We start from the raw sequence: 25,849 nt of genomic DNA, 5'->3' as shown, positions 1-25,849 counted from the left end.
TACTCCACTTGTCACTTGTCTGGAGCTGGATTTGGAGTTGGCTACTTTTACAGTGTGGGTTCTATCAGTAATCCAGTTAGCAACCCATTGGGTGATGTAGGGATTAATGCCCAGCTTAGTAAGTTTATCTATGATTCCAGAGTGGGGGATGGTGTCAAAGGCCTTGGCAAGGTCTAGATAGGCTGTGTGGACCACCTTACCCTTGTCCATGGCTCTGGAGACTGATTCAAAGAAGTCAATCAAGTTCAGGAGACAGGATCGGCCCTTCATGAACCCAAACTGGGTGGGGTCCAGTGTTTGAAGGTTGCCAATGTCTTTGTTTATAAGTTCCATGATAATACGCTCCATGGCCTTGCAGATAAGGCTTGTCAGACTGATGGGACGGTAGTTTCCAGGATCCAAGATGGATCCCCCTTTGTGGAGTGGGATAACTGTAGCTGTGCGACACTCAGTGGGCATGAAACCTGAGGTGAGGCTATGATTAAACATGACACTTAGGTGAGGTGCCAGTTCATATTGTAGTTCATGTAGTACACAGCCCAGGATGTCATCTGGTCCCATGGATGCTGTATTCTTAGCTTTGGAGAGTGCGTTTTTTACCTGTGTGGCCATTATTACCGGAATTTGGCAATCTTCCGGTATTGAGATGGGCCATTTAGGGGGTGAGAGGGGGGGTGAAGTTGGCACTGAATCGATCTGCCAGGATATTGGCAATATCCTTGGGATCAGTATATTTAATGCCATTCTGTTTTAGCTCAGAGCATTTCTGAGCATTGCCATTTAGATTCTTGACATAGGTATAGAATGCCTTGTTGTTGTCTTTGGAATCTTTGGCAATTTTATTTTCGTAACTAGCTTTGGAGGATTTTATGAGGGATCTCAGTTTCTTACTGAGGCTGGTAAGGAAGTTTTTTGCATCCTGGGATTTTCCTCTTTTCTGCAACAGTGTCTTCCTTTTGTTGTAAAGTTTGTTTATGGCAGGGGACCACCAGATTGGCTTCTTTTTTTTGGATGAGAGCTTCTTGGTTCTATTTGGGATGGCACGATTTATGCATGAGTGGATGTGCTCGTACAGTGCCTTAGTGTAGGATTCATAAGATTTCCTAATGGCAGTCAGGTAGTCAAAAGAGCATTCAGTGCCCATGACTGTACTCAGATCTCTTATGACAGTGTTTATTTTGAGGGAGATATCATTTGTGAGGTAATGCAGAGGTATTTCATAGAGAATAATAGTCATATGTTTGCCTTGAACTTACAGCCATGGTCTTAACAATAGGAGGCCCTTTTGGGGGATGTGGGCATCCAATATTTGAATTAATGACAGCTCTTAATTTGCATTCATCAGCAAACTTAGTTTACCAGAGAACCCTGATATCAACATGGACATCAGCAAAGTATAAGTCATAGATGGCTGGGTCCAAAACAGAACCCTTTGGGATACCATGGTGACTTGCTTTTTCTAAGAGACAGAGAGAGGGATACCAGCCCTGACCGTGTACATCCAGTCTGGGATGTAGTTTTCAATACAGAGCAGTAGATATGGGTTAACATTTAATTAAGTAATTTTTTTCAAAAATGCCAGAGTATGGGATAGTACAGAAGGCCCTTGCAAAATCCAGGTAGGCAGCGTGCATCAATTTGTATCATCCAGTGCTTCAGTGACTTTTTCAAAGAAATTCACCATATCTAGTAGACAGGGCCTAGCCTTCAGAAAGGTAGATTGGTTGGTTTTGAGGGTTTATAGACTACCAATATTGCTCTTTCTGAGTCCCATAATGATGCACTCCATTATTTTACAAATGATGCTGGTGAAGCCAGCTGGTTTATATTTTACCATTTAAGTGACAGGTCCACCCTTGTGGAAGCGCACCACAATAGCTGTCCTCTAAGCCTCAAGCAGATACCCAGTCAAGAGACTAAGAACAGACAGATTTTGGAAGGATTAATAAAACAATGTTTTATATTAATAATTAGACAACCAAGGTTGTTGCCTGGATCCATGCAGCTCGTGTTTTTGGTTTGAATTTTAGGATTTACTCTATTTATAGCTGGCATTATGGACTAAAGAGATGAGGTGAAGAACAGGGATAGGTCAGAAGGGACGTTTCAACTAAATGTATTCACTAATATGTTAACAATGTCTTCCAGATCAAAACAGGAGGTACACCTGGAAATCAACACAGTGCAGCACTGAGTATTTAAAGACTTTTATCTTTGTATGAGATGGCAATGTTTATGTGTACTTGACTTTGCAGGTGTTAATCGCATATCTCAGCTCATTGCTTACTTTTTGATCTCACTTCTATACTGTAGTAGTTCAAGTTTATTTAATAGGATCACCATTTTTCCCTTTTATTGTAAATTTTGGTACTGGGGATCCACAAGATGGACATGTGTCTAAATTTGGCATTGCCTTTGTAGTAAATGAGGTACAGATACACTGATGCAGGAGTTTAGGTGGGAGTAGAAATCAGTGGTATATGTGGCCACATTTGTTATGGAATACCCATAGGGTGGAAAGCTTTTAAACTCCTAATGTGATCAGGGAGAGCTAGAAGACTTGCACTGAATAAATGTTTGAAACAATAAGACTGGACAGTATTTGGGCGTGTCCATATGGAAAAACGGGTGGTACTGTGCTCAGATTTGGCTATTGATTTGTCAGTTATGTGTGTAAAGCATATTGCTGCTATATCTCTTAGAAGAAAGTCAAGTAGATATGACCCCCTTGCAGAACAAGATACTTTCTAGTCTAACTAGTTAGTCTTAATGACGTTCAGGAACCTCTGTACATATTTGTTGTTTGTGGTGTATGTTTTTCAATTTCTTCCGCACTGAATGTACATTTAACAGTGAAGACCTTTAATTTGTTTAAATAGGTGTACTAGGCAATGGGAGACACAGAAGGGTTCTACAGTTAGCAATTGCATAAGCAATGAATTGTTAATGTAATACTGGGACATGCAAGACTTCTATGTCTTTGTCCTGATGGAAGTAGATATGCATCTGGGGCATTTATCCCTGGGCCTCTGCTGAAAATGGGCTCTGTCTCAGTCAGACTTTCCCAGTAAACAAATGTTAAATAAATAAAGTATAGTGACATGATTGTAATGTAATACAGATGTGCCCCACCAAAAATGCAGCCATCATTACCATGGGGTCTGATGACTGATAAGCATTAAACCCCAGAATTGATGGAGCATTGTCAGTGCATTGGAACTAAGTTTCTGTAATTATACAAGTGTGTTTACTTTCATGGGGTCAGGAAAGCCTTGAGGGTAAGGGATTGTTTTGCTTAAACTTGTAGTATATTGCAGTGCTATGCTGAGAAGGGCCTAATTAGTTGTTAGACTGGCAGGTGTAGAAGACTGACTCTGTATAGAGGGTAGAGAATTTATTAGTCAATCAGTGGAAGCACTGAGGGTAATGATGAAGGCAGTCCCTGATGAAGCAGACAAGGCTGTCTACCATCTCCAACCAAACTGACACACACATTGGAATCACCAAAAATAACACCAGTTATTGAACTAATTGTTGAAGTCAATTATTTTTATTTGTGCTGGGACATTACTTAGGAAAACAAGAAGATACTGCTCAAAACTAGTTTCTTGCCAGCCTCAAAAATATACATTGAAACATCAATCATTTCTCCTTTCATATCTTCTAAGGTAAAACTTCTAAGATCATTCACTCCATGCAAACAATGACCACACCATATACATACATGGGAATGAAGGGAGCCAAGTGCTCTAATGATGTCACAAAATCTAGCACCTGAGAGGCAACTTACCATCTTTCTGCCTTTGTTCAGCCTAGAGAGTGGTTTGTTTGTGTGCCTGACTATAGTCATTAACACTATGTGTGGTAGCATGCTCAGGCAGCTTCAGAGACTTAGAAAAACAGTGTAGGTGTCCCTTGCTTGCCATGGCAGCTGAAGACATTGTTGATTACACTGTATCAATTGGAGATGTTATTGTGAGGCTAGAAGGTAAAGTGTGAGCATGCTGTTGAAGTTTAAATGTCTTGGTGCATTGCCTAAGAGGCATAGTAGACTTAGGAAGGGATTTAGTTAGCATTCCAGTATATGTGGGCTTAGTGTTAAGCTATGACGTAGTGCAGGGTATGGTAAGGGTTGACAACAGGGTGACATGAGAGCTGTGCCTCCAGGCTAAATAATTGTCTATACCTCCAACAAAGTAGACAGTGTTAGGTAACAACAATGGGCTGTCAGTGAATATGAAGAAGTTGGTACACTGCCTAAAGGTACCAAATGCTAGCAGGATGGCAGCAGAAGAGTTATTGTCAAACTGTGGTTTCATGGTATCAGAAAATTTGATGGGGTAGAGGTTGGTATGAATATGTACTACGCCAGCCATGGTGACCAAAGTAATGGGACTGGGTTCAATAATAATGGTTCTGGGCACTGTGCCAATCACGATGAAAGGATAACAGTCTGAATGTTACATACATACATAAATAGCAATATCTCAAGCACAGGTATTAATGCCCTTCAAGCCTGTCAATATGCCAAAACACTTATTCCCATAATAAATGCTCAGGCTGTCCTTAAAAATATCTAATCTAGTACTTACTTTAATGTAATTTGTTAGTCTGTTCCATGCATAAGCTTCTCTCTTAGAGAACCAATTAGCCCACTTCTCATTCCTATAGTATCTTCTACATAGGTTGGTTGCCTGATTATTCCCAACTAGTTTTTGATAACCCCAAAAATTCCCAGAGGTAGTTGTCTCTAAGTGCCATATATACCTGAATAAGATCTCCATGAAATATCTATAAGATACACTGTACAAATTCAGATATTTTAGTCTTTCATAATAACTTAAATTTTCACATCCATGGATGCCTTTATTATATTATTGGTGTACTATTTCCAGTTTACTCATGTTCGTTTTCTTATAAGGTTTCCATATTATTATTCCATATTCATGTTTGGGTCTAATGTAACTAATACACAATGATTTCATCATTTCTGATTTCCTAGACTTTACAAATCTTTTTTATACAGCCTATAGTTCTATAGCTATCATTAACCAAATGGTTAATAAGCTTAGAAAAACTCAAAGCTGGATCTACCCATATACCCAGGTCCTTAAATGAATCTACAGTTTCAATCACTGTGTGTTGTATGAAATATTCACTTTCCAGTTTATGTCTCCCAAATCTCATATTCTTAGTTTTTATGTATTTATCAGCATATTATTCTCCTGTGCCCAAATGCTCAATTTAGTCAAGTTTTTTTTGCAGACATGCCTTATCTGTAACACATGTAATCAGTTTACCCAATTTCAGGTCATCTGCATATAGACTGTAGAACACCTCAGGTGAAAAAGTTAGGTCTGAAAGATACAATGTAAACAAGTAAGGGCCTAGGACAGAGCCCTGAGGGACACCCTGACTGTAACCAACAATTTCACCTGTCAAGTTGCTGTATGACACTTGCCATGTCCTATTTGTAAGCCTTGCAGCTATCCACCTAATCAAGAGTACATCAATACCTAGTTGTTCAAATTTATCGATCAATGTTTTGTGTATGACCCTATCAAATGATGAAGTTAAATTTATATAAATTACATCACAGCAAAATTATTCATTCATAACTGTAATTATGTTGTTATATAACATCATGTTACAGGTGGTTATAGATCTATTTTCAACATATGCATGCTGATATATGGTTTCAAGTCCTTATCTATTCAAGTCTGACAGTAACTTATCCAATATTACCTTCTCCATTATTTTTCCGGAATATGAAAGTAGACTTAAGGGTTTATATGACTATGGGTTTGCCCTACTCCCCTTTCCCTTAAAGACAGGTTTAATAAGCGCATGTCTCCAGTCTTGGGGAATCTCCCCATATTTATATGACCTAGTTGTTGTTGTTGTTGTTTCTTTCGGCTTTTCCCAGTTAGGGGTCGCCACAGAGGAACTCCGGTCCGCTAATGATTGGTAGTTGATTTTTACGTGCCGAGTTACCAGCCCTGATGCACAACCTTCAACGAAGGTATGCCCATTCACGCATGTCTCCATGCAGAAGGTGCTCTAACTGAGAATCGAACCGGACAGCGTCTTACTGTGAGGCGACAACACTACCACAGCACCACCACCGCGCACTTTAATAGATATAATGGTATTGCTCTTTTTTAATTTCTCCAAATCTTTAGGGTTTCTAATACCATGATAGGAATGGACCTCATTCCTAAGTCAAAGTATGGTTAAACTTCATGAAATTAGTATTGTTTCAGTCTTTGATGTCAGCCAGAAGAGCTCTTCACAGCACCCGCAATGTTCATAGGTTCATAGGTTCATAGGTTGGTACTAGGCTATCAGCCCTAGGGCCTATACAAGCCTAGCCATAACAATTCCCCAGCTATTTCTTCCCACATTATTTACATTCCTGGACCCCTGTCTAGCAGGGCGACTGACGTGATCCCTGGGGTGAATTTCCTTTCTCCCATCCAATTGTCAAGGTTCCTCTTGTACCCAGTAATGACTCCTACTGAAATTCATATGGAGTTACATGTATCGGTAACATATCTCAATACGATTGTAGATTCTTTTTTATAACACCCATTGCTCTTACTATTATTGGAACTGTCTGGGTATCTTTCTTCCACATTTTTAAGAACAGTCTGAGCACTTATTATGGGAAATGAGTTCTACCTGAAGATCCTGATATTTTATGACTTTGTGTCTCTCTGTATGCAAGACAGTGTAGTCACTGGGTGAAGTGATTTTAATGATAAATGCTACTTTTGTCTTCTTTTCATGGACCTCTATATCTGTTTTTCTCACATCTATCTTTTGAACTGCTGGTAATGGGTGATCCCATGTGATGTAGACTTCATCATTTTCTGTGATGTTTTGTGGCTCATGTTTCCAGTGTTTTTCAGCTACTTCAATACCATAATGTTTGCACAATCCCCAGTGCAACAGTCTTGCCACATTATGCCTTTCAGTATACAGTCTTTCTGCCATAACTATGTCACAACCTGCAACAAGGTGTGCAACTGTTTCCAATGCTGTTTTACAAAATAACATTTGTCTGTTTCTCCCACATATTCATTGGACTTTGTAAACCAATGTGTACAGTCCACTGTCTTGGGCTGCCAATATTAACTTCTCATCTTTTGGTTTCAATGTGCCTCTCCTTAAACATTCCTGTGTATGATCCTGATCAACATGCAGTTATTCCAGAAGTTTTCTATACTTGCAACTATATTTATGCATTTTCCACATTTCTTGCCTTCTCATCTGATTCTTCACCTTATTTTTTGGCACATTCAGTTGCTGCCTGATTTTTATCTACTTCTGCTTTGATTTCTATTCTTGCTTGATGCTGGTATGCTTCTGCCAAAATGAGAAGGGAAGTCATCTTAGGATCATATGATCATAGGAGGTTTCTAAGCAAATGGCCCTGGGGCCCTTACAAGCCTAGCCAGGAGTTTATACCAAAAAAAAACCTCAGTTAGCACCTGTCGCCTCTGTCAACGAAGGACACAGGTGGAACCCCTGGGGCAAATTTGTGGTTACCCATCTGCTTATCAAGGTTTCACTTGAAGAGGGTCAGTGAGGTGTTCTGCTTGATGTGTATGAGGAATCTATTCCAGAGACAGGGCAGCCTCTGGGAGACAAACCTGTCTCTCCAGCAGGTTTTGTAGATGTTGCATATTAGATTCAGGCCTTTTGAGGGGGTAGTGCGTGAAGAGTTAGCCTTACAAATATGGAGCATCTCTAGTAGGGCAGGGTCTGAGATTGCCTTGTAGGTGAGACACAGATCACCCCTGAGCAATCTGTATGATATCGAGTAGAGTCATAGTGATTTGAGCTTGTCTGCATAGGACAGGTGTTGGAGGCCATGGATCCTGTTTGTGAGTTATTTCAGTGGCCTTTCCAGCTGGTGCAGATATTTGGAGAGGTACATCCCAAATGGGGTGTTATACCCAATTATTGGTCTAATGAGTGAGGAGTACAGAGAGGTAATAACCTCCTTTTTTCTGGATGCAATCCGTTTCTTATGAGATAAACCAAGTAAAAGGCTTTTCTGACCACTGCCGCTACATGATGGTGGAATGTGAGGTTGTTATCAACCTGAGTGCCAAGGTCTCTTACCAAAGGTTATGTGCTTAGTGGGTTGCCATTGATGTGGTAAGCAGTAGGGGCCATGTTTTTGCCAAATGGTATGATGGTACATTTTTTTGCATTTAGCCTGAGGCTATGACTTTGGCAAAAGTCAGTAGTTGCTGTGAGACCCTCTTGTAGTATGTTAACATAATTTGAGGAGTCAATGACAGCACCCAACTTACAGTTTGCAAACTTTATCAGCCACAGGCCTTTTGTCTTTGCCTGGACCTCTGAGAAATAGATGCCAAACAGTAGGGGTCCCAGGACAGATCCCAGGGAACTCCACTAGGGACAGGTCTGCCATCAGAGGTGGAGGTGCCTATTTTGACTTTGAGGGTCCTGTCAGTGAGCCAGGTGGCCACCCACCTGATAAGATAGGGATTTACTCCAAGTTGAGTTAGCTTTTCGATGATGCCCGAGTGAGGGATTGTGTCAACGGCCTTGTCAAGTCAAGGTAAGCTGTATGCACTGACTTTTCCTCATCCAGGGCCTTGGTGACAGTGTCAGTGAAGTCAACCAGGTTCAACAGGCATGATCTGCCCTTGACAAATCCACACTGGGTGGGGTCAAGTGCTTGGAGATTGCCTATGTCCTTGTTTATGAGATCCATAATAATGTACTCCATGGCTTTACAGATCAGACTTGCCAAGCCAATGGGGCGATAGTTTCCAGGGTCAGTAGTGGCTTTGTGCAAGGGAATGACAATGGCAGTTCTCCCCTCTGCTGGAATGAAGCCTGTACTTAGGCTGTGGTTGAATAGGGTGCTCAATGGTAAAGCCAGTTCTTGCTGGAGATGGTGCAGAATACATCCTGGGATACTATCAGGTCCCATGGAAGCTGTGTTCTTTGCCTTGGACAGGGGCTGTAACACTTAATCTATGGAGATGTGAGGTGTGGGACAAGTATTGGGGATGTGGAAAGGGACCTTGGGGGGACAGGGTGGTGAAGTATAAGCTGAACCTATCTGCTAGCAGGTTGGCTAAATCAACAGGATCAGTGTAAGTGATACGGTTAAGTACTAACTCGGAACAAACCTGGGCTTTGCCACGGAGGTTCCTGATGTAACTGAAGAAGACTTTATGGTTTCTCTTTGTTTTGAAAGCTAGTTTCAATTCATAATTGGTATTGGAGGTTTTCACTAGTGATCTAATTTGCTTGTTGAGGCTAAGGAGGGAGTTTTTCCAATTTGGAATTTGTTCCTTTTTACCCTTTTTACAACAGTTTCTTGCTTTTGTTGTAAAGCCTGTTGATAGAGGATGTCCACCAAACAGGTTTGTATTTCCTTGAGGAGCAGGTTTTAGTTCTGTTGGGTATGGCTGAGTCCATGCAGTTGTACAGGTGCTTGTATACTGCACTAGCATACTGTTCAGTATAGCTGTCTGCATCCTCTGAAGGGGGCAGTGGTGTGAAGCTACAGATACCCTCCCTTAGATTCATTCTTCTCATGTTTCATAACTTTCACTATGTTTGGGTCTGGTGAGGCCAGCAGATATGTATGCAGTCCCGCAATTGCAAATCTATACATGTACTCAATTTCAAGGAGTCCCATACCCCCTTCAGAACAGGGAATATATAATCTTGGTATGCACTGATTTTTATAAATCATCTGATGTGTATGAAGCATCCTTCTTGTTTTCCTGTCTAATCTATCCACACCTTTTGGGGCCGGTCAGTCACTCCAAAACTATAAGTTAGGGCAGGTAGAGCAAACTGGTTTATAGCTTGAACTTTGTTCCTAGATAGATGTCAATGCTGTTTTCAGGATTAATTTAAGTCTGCTAAAATATTCCTTACTGAGATTTATTTGCATTTGTTCATATTTTATTTTTGATCCTTCATCAGTTCCCAAAATATTTATACACTTTCTCTCTTACGCAAGTACTTTTCTTGCCCCAAACTAATGTTTTCTTGGTGCTGCAACTTTCCTGCTTTAAAGGTTGCTTTTGCAAATTTATCAAGACCAAATGACATTCTTATATCATCTGAAAAAGTTTTGACTACTTGCAGTTGTGCTTTCATTTCCTCATCTGATGAGCTATACAGTTTTAAATCATCAACAAAGAGAAGATGAGAAGTCTTTATACTTTGTTGCTTTCTGGGACCCAAATTATAGTCATGACCTAATCTGTTAAGCAGACAGTTTAATGGGTTAAGGTAAGGCAAAAGAGCAGCGGTGACAGAGAGTCACCCTGGAATACCCCCTTTGAATTTTTATCCCTGGAATAATAATTTGTCCTTTAGCATGGCTTAACTGCACAGTGGTTTGCCACTGTTTCATGGTCGCTGTAATGTAGTTTATCAGTGTAGGGTGTATCTTATATATTTTTAAGCACTCTTTTATCCATGAATGTGGATTACTGTCAAATGCTTTTTTGTAGTCTATCCATGCCATACTTAAATTCTTCCCCTTTTTACTGTTCTCCACTATGACTTTATTTAACAACAAATAATCCTTTGTTCCATATACATTTCTTTTATTACACTTTTGTTCTATCACCATAATTGAGTTTTCTTCTAAATGACTATAAATTCTGTCGACATCACCAGTGTAGAGTTTATATGTCAACGGAAGGTAAGATGTTGGTCTATAATTTTTAGGATAGTTTGCAGGATCACTCTTGAGTAGGAGCATTGTTTTTCCTGTTGTTAACCAGACTGGTGACTGTTTGGGGTGTGCATATAAACAGTTCTTACTCGTGGATATATCTTCATGCAAAGATGTTAATAATTTTAGCCAGAAGTTAGGTACTGAATCTGGGCCAGGGATTTTCCATTTAGAGGCTTTTCTTAACTTTGTTTCAATCTCTCTCTGGCCATTACTTCATCCCATTTCATATCCTGCACCTTTGAACTTATTTTTCTTTCTTTTATTTCTTCTGTCCATCTAGCATCCTTGTTATGTTCCACAGGATCTTCATAAATATTTCACCAAAATACATCTATTTCTTCTTTTTCTGGTCATCTTTCATTTCCTTTTAGCTTGTTTCCCAGTTCTCTATAAAACTTTTTTGGGTCATCAATATATTGCTTATTTTGCACTTTTCCTTTATATGTATCTGTTTATCTTCTACATTTTTCTGCCTGTGCTGATATTTTTAGTTTATTATTTGTCATAGTGCATGATAAATCCTGATCCATTATAATACTGTGCATTGCTTTTATCACGTCTATCTTTTGGAGTATTTTTGTTAATCTGTTCCCTCTTCTGTACTCTTCTAACAGTAACACTTCTTGTCTTAGTAGTTTTCTCTGTCCGTTACTTCCCTGATGGCATTCGATTTCTCCCCATCCTTTCCCATACTACCCTGTGTTTGTGTGGTAGGACTTTATCTTTTATTAATTTGGCTGCACAGTAATGTATCCTATTTATTTCTGTTATATCACATGAATCTCTATGGGCTCTTCTAATTACTGTGTTGATTTGTTTTATCAAACTTCTAACTTTCTGGGTTTTATTGGCCTTCTGCAGTCTATTTCTTTCATTGATCTTAATATGTCTATCCATCACTATTAAATCAAACAACTCTTCCCTTAGATCATTTTCTTCTAAACTGAGGGCACATTCTTTGTTCGCCATTTCCTCCAGGCATTCTATGCAAAGTTCCATTTTCTACACTAAATCCTTCACTTTGCAGGTAATTTATAACTTCAGTTTCTATTTCTTTAACTTCTTCTTTACTAATCGTCTTTTCTAGTTGTCCTCTTTGTTTTCTTATTTTTTTGCATTGTGAAATTTTCTATATCCAGGCATCTTTGCCTGTATTTCTTTTCAAATATCTTTGGTGCTGTTCTTCTTGCATTGATTAGTTTTGAGTTCTCCTTTGCATAAATATTGCACCATATTAAATCTCTCTTTCTTTCCCATGTCCATAGTTCTTCTTCAGATGCCTAGTGCGCCTCTTGTTTCTCCTTACTTTGGTGACTAGTTATTCCATCATGCAAGATATGACCTGTGTTAGACTTTCTACACTGAATCCTTCACTTTGCAAATATTCCATTTTGTGGCTTTCTCCTTTGCATAAACATTGCATCATATCAGATCTCTCGTTTTTTCCCATGTCCATATTTCTTTCTTATACCCTTCAAACTTCTCTAAATTTTGTTCTTTAAATTTTTGCACTTCCTCGGTCGCTTCTTTTTCCAAACAGTGCAAGGTTTCTTGGTCTATATAGTGTTTTTCTTGGATCTGTTGTATTAATGAACACATTTATTTATTTGAAGCTTCTGACAGTTTTTCTTGTGGAAGTATTTTTCTTTCCTCTAATTTCTCTCTTAATCTTTTCATATATCTTTTGTCTGGAAATTCTGGGCTTCTTGCATAATAATAGCAACACATAATTTCTTTTTTGTCCTCAATAGTCCACTCTATCGTTTGTATGGCTCTTGTTCTTGCTGAAGTGTTCTCAGGTCATTAGTACTAATTCCATCTCCTCACTGTGCTTTGTTTGGATCCAGTTTGCACAGTTCTTTTTCAATAGAATATAATTTGATTCCAGTATCTGGGGTTACCTGAATGTCAGTAGAACAACTTATCACCCCTTTTGTGGATCCAAACTGTTTTGCATAAGATTTTCTAAATATATCTAAAATCTGTTGTGTCTGAGAATAAATTTCAGAATCTACACACAGTTTGTCAATTTGTATGTCTTCCACATCTTATGTATCTATAAAAAGGTTTCCCAATATGCTCAATATCTTTATATAAAATTTCTTCAAAATTTTCTTGATCTTGTTTCACACTACGTTTGTCCAGCTTGTTTATTTCAGTTTTCAAAATTGTAATTCAACCTCTCTTCCATTTCTTATATTTTTTGTCTCTCACCTTAATCAGGTATGTTGTTCTTATGGAAATATATCCCCTTGTATGCCTAGATTGTGATGTTAAACATGTTTCCATCTGCAATTTTTCCACTGAACACATCACTCCAATTAGTTTTACTTAGTGATTGTTTTGCTTCTATATAATATTTAATTAATCTTCTGTGCATTGGTTTAGATTTCAGTTTGGCAGAATTATCTAGCAACAAATTAATCTTTCTAACCCCATGATCATTGCATATCAACAGTGGTAAAATTTGAAGTAACAGTAGTTTCTTTAGGAACACAAACAATGTAGTATGCTCTGTTCCCTGGTAGTTTTTTTTACAATCTGAAGAAATTGTTGTTCCTGAACATAAAGTGTGAATACTTTCCTTACTAATGTTGTTAAATCAATATTATTCCAGTCTGTTTCCAGTAGATTTAAGTCCCCAGCTAATATCATTCTTCCCTCTAGTGTTTCATGCAATAAATGTATGAATTTCTGTAGGTCATCAGCATTTCACTTTGGTGGTCTATACACTCCACTGATTGTTGTATGTTCCAGGGTTGCCTTTATTGTCACAGTTACACAATCTATAGTATTGGTGTTCATACCTCTCAACCTCTTAGAGCAAAAAATCTGGACAATGCTATAAGTAATAGTGGGACAAAGACCCAAAAACAGGGACAGTTTTTAAATATTGTTCTTACAGACTCAGAAAGTTGCTAGGATAACAGGATATGCATGAGCATAATTTTCTCAAGGCTATGAAGTCTGAAATTCAAATGTATATCATTATTTTCTGGCTTCAGTATTTACTGGTTTACTACTAATTTGCTAGAAAACCACAATTTTATGAAAAATGGGTGAAAATATGAGGCAAAAATCTGGACATTCTGTGAAAATCTGTACAGTTGAGAGGAATGTTGGTGTTATCATTGAACATCTAATAATCACAGGTCTCATGACTATCTTTAATACCCATACAGACAGACAGACAGACAGAAACAAGGTGACATTAGCTGTATGGTCTAGCAGTGCACACACTGTAACTGCAATTGAGTCTATATAAGGGTAGCACTAATGAAATAGAAAAATATATGCTGTCCACTTAGTAGGATAAATCACACCCAGATGCCATATATACTGCATAACAGGAAGAAAGCTGTAGAATATAGTCTTAGGTTCCCTAAGGCTAGCAAGCAGTACAATACACTCACTATAATAAGGAAGAAAGACACGGTATAGGTATGTGTGTGGTACAAGGGTAGCAACAACAGTACAATAATTCAGAAGGGAAGCAAGCTACCATCACAGCAAAAAGGACCCAGGAAAAATGCAATAACAGTAATAAGCATAGTACAAACATTCAAAAGCAAAACAGTACCAGCATAAGTAGGCATTTTCCAGTGAGTCCTGACAGAGGCTGGGGCTCAAAGGTATAGATGCCTGGCTGGAGGAGGGCTAGACAGAACAAGAAGTCATGAATGTGACTTCATATTGTCCATCTTGCTTATAAAGTACATGGAACAGGAATCTAGGCAAGAGAACCGCTAGAGCATCTTCTGTCTGACCTGCTTGCCTAGCATGCGCCAAACCCTAAAAACCTGCATGAGAAATGGTAGGCCTTCTTCACTGCAGGAGCTCTCCCAACTGAGAGGCCCTTCTGGAGTGAGGATATCAGAGATTCATGCAGGATGGGACTTGTGGGTAGGGACTACTGGGCTAACAGAGGGGGCTTGATAGTTATAACACATTTCATAAGGATGAAAAATAAAATACTACCAGAATAGGTATAAAAATGACACTGGATACAGGCATGGAGCCACAATACTAGTAAGCTCAGTGTTGTTGTTGTGTCTTTCGGCTTTTCCTGGTTAAGGGTCGCCACAGCGGAACTCTGGTCCACTAATGATTGGCAGTAGATTTTTACGTGCCGAGTTGCCAGCCCTGATGCACAACCTTCAATGAAGGTACGCCCATTCATGCATATCTTCAGACAGAAGATGCTCTAGCTGAGAATCGAAAGGGACAACATCTTACTGTCAGGCGACAGCGCTACCGCAGCATTCAGTGTAACAATGTCAAAGTGATACAAAGAATCAGTACAGGTGCAGATGTCACAAACCTTTGTAAGCACAGTACAATATAAAACTGATACACAGGTGCCACATGAGTCTGGGCATACATAAAACAATTAAAATGTGATACAAGCACCAGGACTTATGCTACAATAATATTTTTTTATATATGGTTTATTATATTTTATATACATGTATTTAAGTCATTTTAATACTTATTCAGCGTAAGGTCTTATGTTAATTTTAAATAACATAAAAATGAACTACTATGAGACATGAATTTTTAAATGAAATTGTTTTAACATTTTTAAAGCATTTAATACATATTTATAATTATAATCAATTGATTATTTAACAAAATACATGTGCATCACTAGGATTAAAACATTTTTTTAAATGATTTTGTATATTACTTTCACAATTCATCATTTATTATGTTTTTTAAAATACACTACGAGGGTAACTATATATTTTTCAATGGCTGGATTAATAGACAACTTTTGTTCTGGTTATAAACACAACACTGCTATTATAATGAACATTTTATATATATATTAATTTTAGCAGAGTATTTTTATATATTGATACTTAATTGCTAATTATGGGTAAAAATTAAAAATGTATTTTTGCATTGTTGTGCTTAGGGTAGAAATATTATTATTATGAATTTTTGATAACTGACGTAGATACTTGTGTTGATTTAACTATAATAACTGATGAAATAGAATGTTAACGTGTGCAAAAAGTTGATCAAATGCTTTGTGTTACAATATACATATTTTTCCGTTTCCTTTTTCTTTTTCTTTTTTGATTTCAAAGTGTATGGTTAGAGTCCATGGGATTATGTATTATTATTAGATATAACAAACACGCTAATCGAAAATGCTAAACAAAAAATATGTGCTGTTGAAATGCAACTTATGATTAATTTATGTATGTTTTTGTTTTTTCATGTTAGCACTTTAAACATAGATTAAAGGGAAGTCACTTTTTCATTTACATCACGATTAATTACTATTTAAACTACAGGAAGTGATGTATTAACTGTTTGAAAAAGTTTGGCAGGCGCCAAACGAAAGCTCTTATTTTATTGTGTGTATTTTCTAAGTTCTACTATTAAAACTTCGTTGGTCAAGTTCGTGGTCCGTGGATTTTTTTGGACAGTTTGCAGAAATATATTGTACTGTTTGCAAGTCACTGCTGACACTGTTCTACATGCATCTAAGCCTCAAAACATGTCAGAACATGTCACAAGTGAGGTCACATGTACCATGGGTAAGCTACTGCTGTTAGGTTTCCTTACATCCTACTAACAGTACTATATCCATTACATGTAATGTTTCAGAATCATGTTTTTCATGAGGAGACATCCCCAGGCTGGCTATGCCATCCATACCATCTTACTTAATATAATCAACACTGAGGTTGCTGAACATTGTAATAAGGGGGACTTTCAAATAATCCAGTTTAAGCAACATTGTTGCACTTAGTGGTGGTCACACTATCACAATGAGTGTATACTTCCATCATTTGTTCATAGGTTCATAGGTGTGTACTAGGCTAATGGCCCTGGAGCATTTACAAGCCAAGCCCATGGAAGTGCCCTGGCATTGTGCCACCCGATGTTAGTTCCCAGTGCCTCTACCAAGTAGAGCCTCTGGAATGATCCCTGGGGTGAACTTTCTAGTTCCCATCCACTCATCAAGATTTCTGTTGAAGAGGGCCAGTGAGGTGCTCTGTTTGATATGTATGGGAAGTCTGTTCCAGAGCATGGGCAGTCTCTGGGTTATGAACCTGTCCCTCCAGCATGTTCTGTTGATTGTGGTAATGAGGTTGAGGTCACTGGAGTGTGTGGTGCAGAGGGATTGGGATTTCTTTAGATGTAGCATTAATAACAGAACAGGGTCAGACATGGCTTTGTAAGTCAAGCAGAGATCACCTCTTAGTAGACGATATGAGACAGAGAATAGCTGGAGTTTTTTTAGTCTGTCCATGTAGGACATGTGTTAATGACCTAGGGTCCTCTTTGTGAGGTACTTTTGTGGCCATTCTAGCTGTTGTATGTGTCTAGTGAGGTACATGCCAGATGGGGCATTATATTCGATGACTGGCTTAATGAGGGAAGAGTAGAGAGAGATGATGACTTCTTCCTTCCTGGATGCAAAACCCTTGGTAATGAGATGTGCAACAAAGAAGGACTTTCTGACCACATTGGCAATGTGGTGGTCGAAGGAGAGGTTGCTGTCAAACTGTGTCCCCAGATCTCTTATAATGCCTTCAGTGTTCAGTGGGCTCCCATCTATGTGGTAATTAGTGGGAACTGAGTTTTTCTCAAAGGGGATGACGACGCATTTTTTGGCATTAAGCTTAAGGCCATGGTTTTGACACCAGTCATTGGTCTCAGTGAGGCCCTTCTGTAGGATGTCTATATCACTTGGGGAGTTAATAATGGATCCTAGCTTGCAGTTGTCTGTGAACTTGGTCAGCCAGAGTTCCTCCTTGTTGGCCTGGACTTCCGAGAACTAGATGCCAAACAGGAGAGAGAGAGAGAGAGATTTTTAATGCTGAGTTTATAGAATCATAGAATCATAGGAACTTACTAGGCTATTGGCCCTGATGCCCTTACAAGCCTAGCCAAGAATTTAGCCCACGTTCCAACAAGTCAGCACCTCATGTGTCAGGTTCACCACACAGGTGGAATCCCAGTGGTGTATTTTATGTTCCCCATCCAGTTATCCAGGTTGCACTTAAAAAAGGTTAATGAGGTACACTGCTTGACATGGAGAGAGGGTTTTCCACAGCAAGGGGAGTCTCTGAGACACAATTCTGTCCTGTCAACAAGTCCTATTGATGTCACAGACCAGGTTGAGGTCATGCATGCAGGTTACTTGAGTGGAGCTTGACTTATGAATGTGCAGCAGTCCCATCAAGGCAGGGTCAGAGATTGCTTTTTATGCCAGACAAAGGTCACCTCTGAGCAGTCTGTATGAGACTGAGCAGAGGGACAGGGCTTTTAGCCTCTCTGTGCAGTGTAGCTGTTTGAGGCCCTGAATTCTCCTGGTGAGGAACCTCTGTGGTCTCTCCAGCTGCTGCATGTGCTTTGTGAGGTACTTGCCGAAAGGGGCATTGTACCCATTAATGGGTCTCATAAGGGAAGAATACAGGGATGTTATGACCTCCTTGTCTCTAGATGAGATACCCTTAGTAATGAGATGGGCCATGTAGAAAGCTTTCCATACAACAGAGGCAATATGGTGGTCAAAAGTCAGTTTGCTATCAACCTGGATGCCCAAGTCCCTCATGACTGATTGCATGCTTAGGACCCTGTTATTAATGTGATAATTTGTTGGAACATCAGTCTCTCGAAAGGGGATGTTGATGTATTTTTTGGCATTCATGTTTAAGGCCATGTATTTGGCACCAGTCATTTGTTTGGATGGGTGAGACCCTCTTGGAGGATGTCCACATCACTAGGGGAATTGAGACAGCACCCAGCTTGCAGTCATCTGCAAACTTGGTCAGCCACAGCCCACTGGTTCAGGCCTGCACCTCAGAAAAGTATATCCCAAAAACAGAGACCCCAAGACCGATCCCTGGGGAACACCTCTCTTTATGGGTCTACTAGTTGAGGTGGCTTGCCCTGTTTTGACTAGGTGGGTTCTATCAGCGAGCCAGTTTGCTACCCATCTGGTAACATACATATTGATGTCTAGTTGAGACAGTTTATCTATTATACCTGAGTGGGGAATAGTATTGAAGGCTTTGGCCAGGACAACGTAGGTGGTGTGAACCATCTTCTCCTCCTCCATGGCTTTGGTGACTGTGTTGAAGTCAACCAAATTTAATAGGCATGACCTCTCCTTGACAAAACCGAACTGTGTGGGATCAAGTTTTTGGAGGTTGCCAATGTCCTTGTTAATGAGGTTCATGATAATCCTTTCCAAGGCCTTGTAGATCAAGCTAATTAGGCTGATGGATCTATAATTTCCTGGATCAGTGGATGCTCCACCTTTGTGCAAAGGGATGACATTAGCTGTCCACCACTCAGTTAGGATGAAGCTGGTACTCAAGCTTTGGTTGAACAGGGTGCCTAATGGTGCTGCAAGTTCCTGCCTGAGTTCAAGTAGGATGCAGCCTGGGATGTTATCAGGTCCCTTGGAGGCTGTATGTTTTGCCTTTGAGAGGGCAGTGATGACTTGCTCCCTCAAGATAAGGAGAGGGGCGCAGGTGCTGGGGATGTCCTGATTTACTAATGGGGGACAGAGGGGTGAAGTTTTCACTGAACCTGTCTGCCAGCAGGTTGGCTATATGTATGGCATTTGTTTATATGGTGTCCTTGACCACCAGTTCTGAGCAGATCTGACTGCTTCCTTTGAAATTACAGACATGTGAAGAAAGCCTTATGATGGTCTTTAGTAGATGTGGCCAGTTTGGACTTGAAGTTTGCTTTGGAGGATTTCACTAGTGCTCTTATTTGCTTGTCCAGGCCAAGGAGACATTGCTTCCAATTAGGCACCTGCTCCTTCTTCATCCTGGACAGCAATTTTTCCTTTTATTATAGAGTTTATTTATTGCAGATGTCCACCAGACAAGTTTGCTCTTCCTTGAGGAAGAGGATTTTGTCCATTTGGGTATTCCTGATTCCATGCAGCTATATAAATGTTCGCATAGTACTTTGGTATAGGTTTGGACATATGTGCCTGTTCCTATGGAGGGGGAGGGGGTCTGTGAAACTGTTTATACCTTCCCTCAGGAGGTTGTAATCAGCTTTGGAGAAGTTTTTTTGTTTGAACCTAGCTGAGGCGGGGTTGGGGGAGATGGTGACTTTGAAAACATCATGTTGGTTAATACCACGTCCAAGATATTATCACCTCTTGTGGGAGTGTTGACCAGCTGGTCCAAGGCATTTGCAAGGAATCTCTGGGCATTTGTGTTTTGGCATGAGTAGTTCTTCCAATCTATGGTTGGATAGTTAAAGTCACCCAGGATCAGGATAAAGGGTTGAATCTTGATAGATTCAAAGAGGTCCAGATAGGTGGAGTGGCCATCTTGAGTCAAATTTGGGGCCCTGTAGCTAGCTATGATTTAAATAGGGGTCTTTTCAGTAGTTAACTGCACCTGGAGTGTTATCTCTGCATCATACTGTTTGACCAGCCTGGAGGTGTGTATGTCTTTAATATATATTGCAACTCCACTTCCTTTTGCTTTGTTGACCATAGTTTGGGGTCTGAATGTATGATAGGATGAGTAACCTGGTATGACTGGGGTGCTCTCTGCAGCTTTGAACCAGGTTTCTGTGACTGCACAAATGTCAGCATCTTCCAGGTTTAAGAATGCTTGCAATGAGAGCAGTTTCATGTTTAGACTCCTAGCGTTTAGCAGCATGACCTTTAATTTGCATTTTGATGATGAAACTGGATCCTTTTTGACCAAATATGAAGGACAACTAATATGGACTTGTTTATCAAAGCCAACTGCCTGGACTGTCTCAAGCCCCATGATCTCTCAATCAATGGCCAAGAGTGGCCTTAGTTCCAGTCCTGATTTAGATGTGCACAGACATTCTAGAGGAAATTGTGACTACAGATGTGGCAGTTTTTCAAACCAGAGCTGTACAGTGATCAAGCCTAGGACCATTTTGTTTAATTTATTGGAAAACAAGGATAGCATTGGTGATTCGGCACACAACAAGAGTAGGATCTACAAGTGTGCTACCAGACGTGTTGCTAAGGGGGCAGCCACCCTGAGTGCAAGGTATTAGGAGGCATGGTTAGTAGATGCAGATCACTCAGTGGTGCAGTATTGGCATTCATTTATGTATCAACAATTCCTAATCCTGGCACAGAAATACATGCTGATACTGCTTTAGTGGTCAAGACTGAAGCTTATGTATTGTATAAGTTATAGCAAGCAGTTTGCTGCTGTTTTAATAGTAAAACTACTTTTTTTAGTCTTGAACTAGAGGCCTTTTTTCTGGTCCTCTAGTATGAGAGGATTGTTTTCACTGCTGCTCAACTTAAAGTGGAGTGGAACATGAGACTGGGGGACAGCACAGTGCACTAGAATAGTTAGATACCACTTGGGGTGCTGCTTTGGCAGTGACAAAAACATTCTTTTCTTCTATATCTCATAGTGTAAAATGTCTTACTCCATAGCATGGAGTCTTGTCCAACAATAAATGATGATCAGAGGGCCAGAAGCAGGAAGGTAGGCACTAACAGTGGAGTTGGAGGGGTTATACTGTGATAAGGTAGCCTTTAATTTGTATGGATGAGGAAACTCAGAGAACAGAAATATGCAAGCAGAGTGCAATGGAAAAGAAACAGAGCAAGGTAACTGCAGATGCTTGAGGCACAGGTGGGGCTAGATGCTTAACGTCCTGGAGGAAACAGAATAACGAGGGTTGGTCAGTGGCTAAAGTTTCAGGTTCTTTGATTCATTCATGACCTCCATTATCTGTCTAAGTGGAGTTTGTTTGTTTTCCTTGTGCTTGTTTTTTTTTTTTTTTTTTTGGGGGGGGGTGCTGCATTTTCTGCCATATTCTCAAAACATGCCAGTTGATATATGTATTTCTCAATACTTGCCTTTTCCAGTTCTGCAATTGTATTGATTTTATTTATTTATTTTAATGTATTTTTATACCAGTTTAAACTTTTACTATAACTAAATAATTAATAAAAAGTTTTCTGAATAAAACATGATTATTCTGCTTATATCTTATGCCATGTTTTTTATTTATTTATTTTTTAATTTTCTTTAAACTTTATTTCTGAGTGGTGGCATCCCATAATGCTATTTGAAGTTGTAGGGGTTATGCTGTCATACATGTAAGTTTATGTTAATTAGTATCCAAATGTTTTAATAGCTCTATTTATCAATGTTTTCAATGTTCAAAAATCATAACATTACTTTAGCAGCCTTCTGTGCACCTAGATTAAGAGAGAATGACCTTGCTAGATGGAGCAGTATCAAACAAGCCATTGTGGCATATATGTAACATACAGATATGTTAAAACATATGATATCACAGGTCAATAAATGTATGTCGATTATGCATGTTCACAACAATTAAACTAGATGGCTATTTACTCAGTTACTGAGAAGAGGAGGGCTGTCTGCACAACAGACAATACACAAACTATAACTAGAGTGAAATGTCAGAACTGAAGAAACAAGAAGGAAAGACGCATGAAAGAATAAAGATGGTACACTGGGAATGAACGCTTCAGCAAATATTCATGGATATAAAAATATACTGAAGCTCATCAAGGGGGTGTTTTCCTTGTTATACATCACAATGTGAATAATTATTTTTCTAAGGAAGTCAGTGCACATGTTCCACCTTTTAAGCACAATATCCTCTTTACTTCATTGTCAGGCGATTTCTAACTCTACCCAGTAAATGATATGGAGAATTTGCCAGCATTCTGGAATTCAGAGAGGGATATGATCTTGGCAGAGTGATTTAATGGATTTCTTGGCCACCAGAATCATTATGCAAGTAGCAAATGGACAGTTAGAGTCTAGGGTAAAGCCACGTACAACTAAATATTTTCTTCCCTGGGTACTTAGGGACACTTTCCTACTAGCTTACTGCCAGAATGTGATCCAGATTTGTTTAATCAAACTTCATTCTCAAATTGTATGATGTTAAGTGGTTGTAATCCACATAACCTAACATTGCTGACACTGTAGAATGTTCCCAGGAGCTCTTTTAGATATAGAATCTGAGGTTAGGAAAAGCTGGTAAAGACATTCCAAGGCAAACAACCTCCATTTTATGGAATAGGTGGTAATGAAAGAAGTCTACATTATTTGGGAGAGTTGCTCCTCTGGAGGCATTAACATCCTCTCAACCAAGAAGCGAGACTGAAAATCCTAAACTGGGTTAAAAAACACATTGCTAATCATTGTATATATCTGAGATATGCTTGTCTGGCTGACATCAGGAGTGTTATTTGTAATTAAGTGAAGAAATGGAGAATATGTGATCTTTCAAACTCTTTGATCATCTATCAGTTTTTGTAGTACTGAAATGAGCTGATTATAGTGAATGATATGATGGGGAGGTACATTATATTCCATAGATAATGGAGAAAAGGATTTGAGGAGTGGGCCTTTATCTAGTTGAAAGGTAAAAAAATAATCTGTATAAGCATATAGGGGAGAAAAAGGCTTAAGGGGCCCAAATTCGGGGAATGCACCAAACGCAAAAATTAGGGATACTGATGCATTATCCCTGCTCATTATTTAAAACATAGATCAAACAACTGTAAATAGAGTATTCAAATATTGCCCGGTAACAGTGGATGGAATTTTTTGCAGTATCCACTAGCAATGGCAAAAATCAGTGCCATTCACTTGCTCTCTCCATCATCATCACCAGTACAAGAGCAAAGAAGGGTAAAGTGATTCCTCCATCATCCATCATCATCACCAGTACCAGAGCAAAGTAGGGTAAAGGGATTCCTCCATCATCCATCATCATCACCAGTACCAGAGCAAAGTAGGGTAAAGGGATTCCTCCATCATCCATCATCATCACCAGTACCAGAGCAAAGTAGAGTAAAGGGATTCTTCCATCATCCATCATCATCACCAGTACCAGAGCAAAGTAGGGTAAATGGATTCCTCTGTCAGTTTGGTTCAGGAATGAGAAACACCTGGCTGATAAAGATCCCTAAACATTCTAACCATAGCAGCTGGTAATAGACTCAGCAGATGTTTACCTTCTTGAGATGTAAAGACCTAATGGAGCTCCTCTAGGAGGAAATGAGGACCATATAAATCTCAGTGGTTCTTTATTCCACTTATGAAGGGGCTGTGTAAGTCAATATCATTGGGAAAGAATGGATAATGTAGAGTATTTGGGGATGTAATATCATCTGCATCAGTACTATTTTTTAATCAAAAGAGATTCCAGATTACCTCCTCACCCTGTTGGCATTCAATAATGTTTTGAATTAAATACATTCTTGTTCTTGTTTTTTGTAATGTGGTGGTTAATAATAGTCCTACATATTTGAAACATGGGGTATTTATGATGAAATTATATGTATCCCTATTTACAGAAGGAATAGAGAAGTTATAAGAAACAAATATGGATTTACAGGGATCAATTTTATACCCCAGTAATTCCTGCAATGCAGTTAAGATGTCCCAGTGCATGTGGGACAAGACCTTGGGATCATCCAAAAGAACCAATAATCCAGGAAAAGTTCTAGTCCTCCATGCCTAGTTCGAGTTACGCCAACAGAGCTAGTGGGAGTAATAGCACTCCTGAGAGTCACAGCCAATGGCTGTATGGCCTGTACAAGAAGAAGAAGCAGGGCTTGTAGATAACATTGCTGTGCACCTCTGGAGATACTAAAAAGCGTAGATAGATAAGGCCCTGTCTGTACGACTGTGGTAGACCCCTAGTAGATGGTCCGTATGGCAGATTATGAAGAGAAAGACCATTGAGAACTGTACTAAATATGTCCACTTGACATTGTCACATACCTTCTCAGCATGGACTGAAAGCAGCACTATAGAATGATGAGAAGATGGCCCATCTCTAGTGAGTGTGCTACCATTAGGAGCCTTTGTCTAGATTTTTGACCACTGTACTTTAGGATGTATGGTCTAATGGGCTATACTTTCTTCTACCCTAACAACTTCAGCATGAGTGCCATTACCTCAAAACAGCGTTCTTCTGTGAATTCCATACCCAAATGCATTAGCACTCATATCTGCTCTGTGCGCAGCATGGTCTGTTTCGTAGGGATTCTAGCACTTTGACTCTGAATTATAACCTGGGATGTTAGAGTTGCACAATGAACATCTTTTCTGTCTCTGTTTTTGTCACATTACAAAAATCCCTGTCCATTTTTATTCATTGTCCTTATGGGTTAGAAATCATTTAAAGTATCTTCATGGTAATCAGTGTAAATGACAGCCATGTCAGCTCTACCTATCTAATACTGTTACTTGCTTTCCCCAGCTTTCATGCCTTCCTCATATAAATGGGCAATGTATATCAGTTTTACCTTTTCTATACCCTTTCTAGCAGTTTTTGGGGTGGACAGGTCACAGTTACTCTGTTCTAAATTCATGTTTCTCTGATGGCACTATGTTTTGTCTATGCAACTTACTGTACGCGTATGAAACAAAGTGAATGTTTACTACTTCACTGAATATAAATTGCCTTTTTATCAGACTGTATGCATGAATGATGAAACAAATGTTAAACTAAAAGACAACTTTCATGTTCTTTTTATAATTATTAGCCTTTCAGGATGTCCAAGAGCCACTTCTGCAGTTAAGAAAGCAAGGCTGTCAGGAGATGAAATGTTAACCATAAAACAACGAGCAAGCAACGGTAAACAACATTTTTATGTTCTATATACTTTTCAGAGTAAATCTTGGCTTTAAAATGACATTAAAGCTCATCAGACAAACTGTAAATCAAACACCAAGTCTTTTACATAAATATGCTTAAAAACAGCACTAGTCTAATAGTATGTGAAAGAAAATGCTCAGGAAACTGTGAAAAAGTATATCTTCAGGTGAAATCTTCATATCAGAATAATAAAAACTCTTCTGAACATTGTACATGTCTGAAGAATAAATATGAAATATGTGGTGATTGCGTGCTTGTGATACTGGAAATACCTTGTTTCAGAGGTTTACAGGACAAGTTTTATGAAGAGTGGGAACCAGCCTTTCTTAATACTATAGTATAATGTTTCTTGTACAAGACAAACCATATACCTATACATTTTTCTTGCAGGAATTCAGATTGATTGTCTCATAGTCCAGAGAAGGCTGCACAACCTCTAGTATT

The 25,849-nt window shown here is 39.1% G+C and overlaps 1 protein-coding gene across 12 annotated transcripts in view; it reads left to right on the top strand.

The window, feature by feature from the left end:
- The window catches only part of MYT1L (myelin transcription factor 1 like), a 2,965,652-nt gene that overhangs the window by 2,750,116 nt on the left and 189,687 nt on the right, over nucleotides 1–25,849 (top strand). For all 12 annotated transcript variants that reach the window (XM_044070352.1, XM_044070344.1, XM_044070334.1 and 9 more), the window contains one exon: nucleotides 25,293–25,384. In XM_044070352.1, coding sequence (XP_043926287.1) covers nucleotides 25,293–25,384 — 92 coding nt within the window. The remainder of the gene's footprint in view (nucleotides 1–25,292; nucleotides 25,385–25,849) is intronic.

The sequence above is a fragment of the Protopterus annectens genome, chromosome 1.part0 (assembly GCF_019279795.1).
Source record: "Protopterus annectens isolate FY-2018-M chromosome 1.part0, PAN1.0, whole genome shotgun sequence".
Lineage (NCBI taxonomy): Eukaryota > Metazoa > Chordata > Ceratodontiformes > Protopteridae > Protopterus > Protopterus annectens.
The sequence above is the reverse complement of the archived record's forward strand: the minus strand, read 5'-3'. Positions and strand labels throughout refer to the sequence as shown.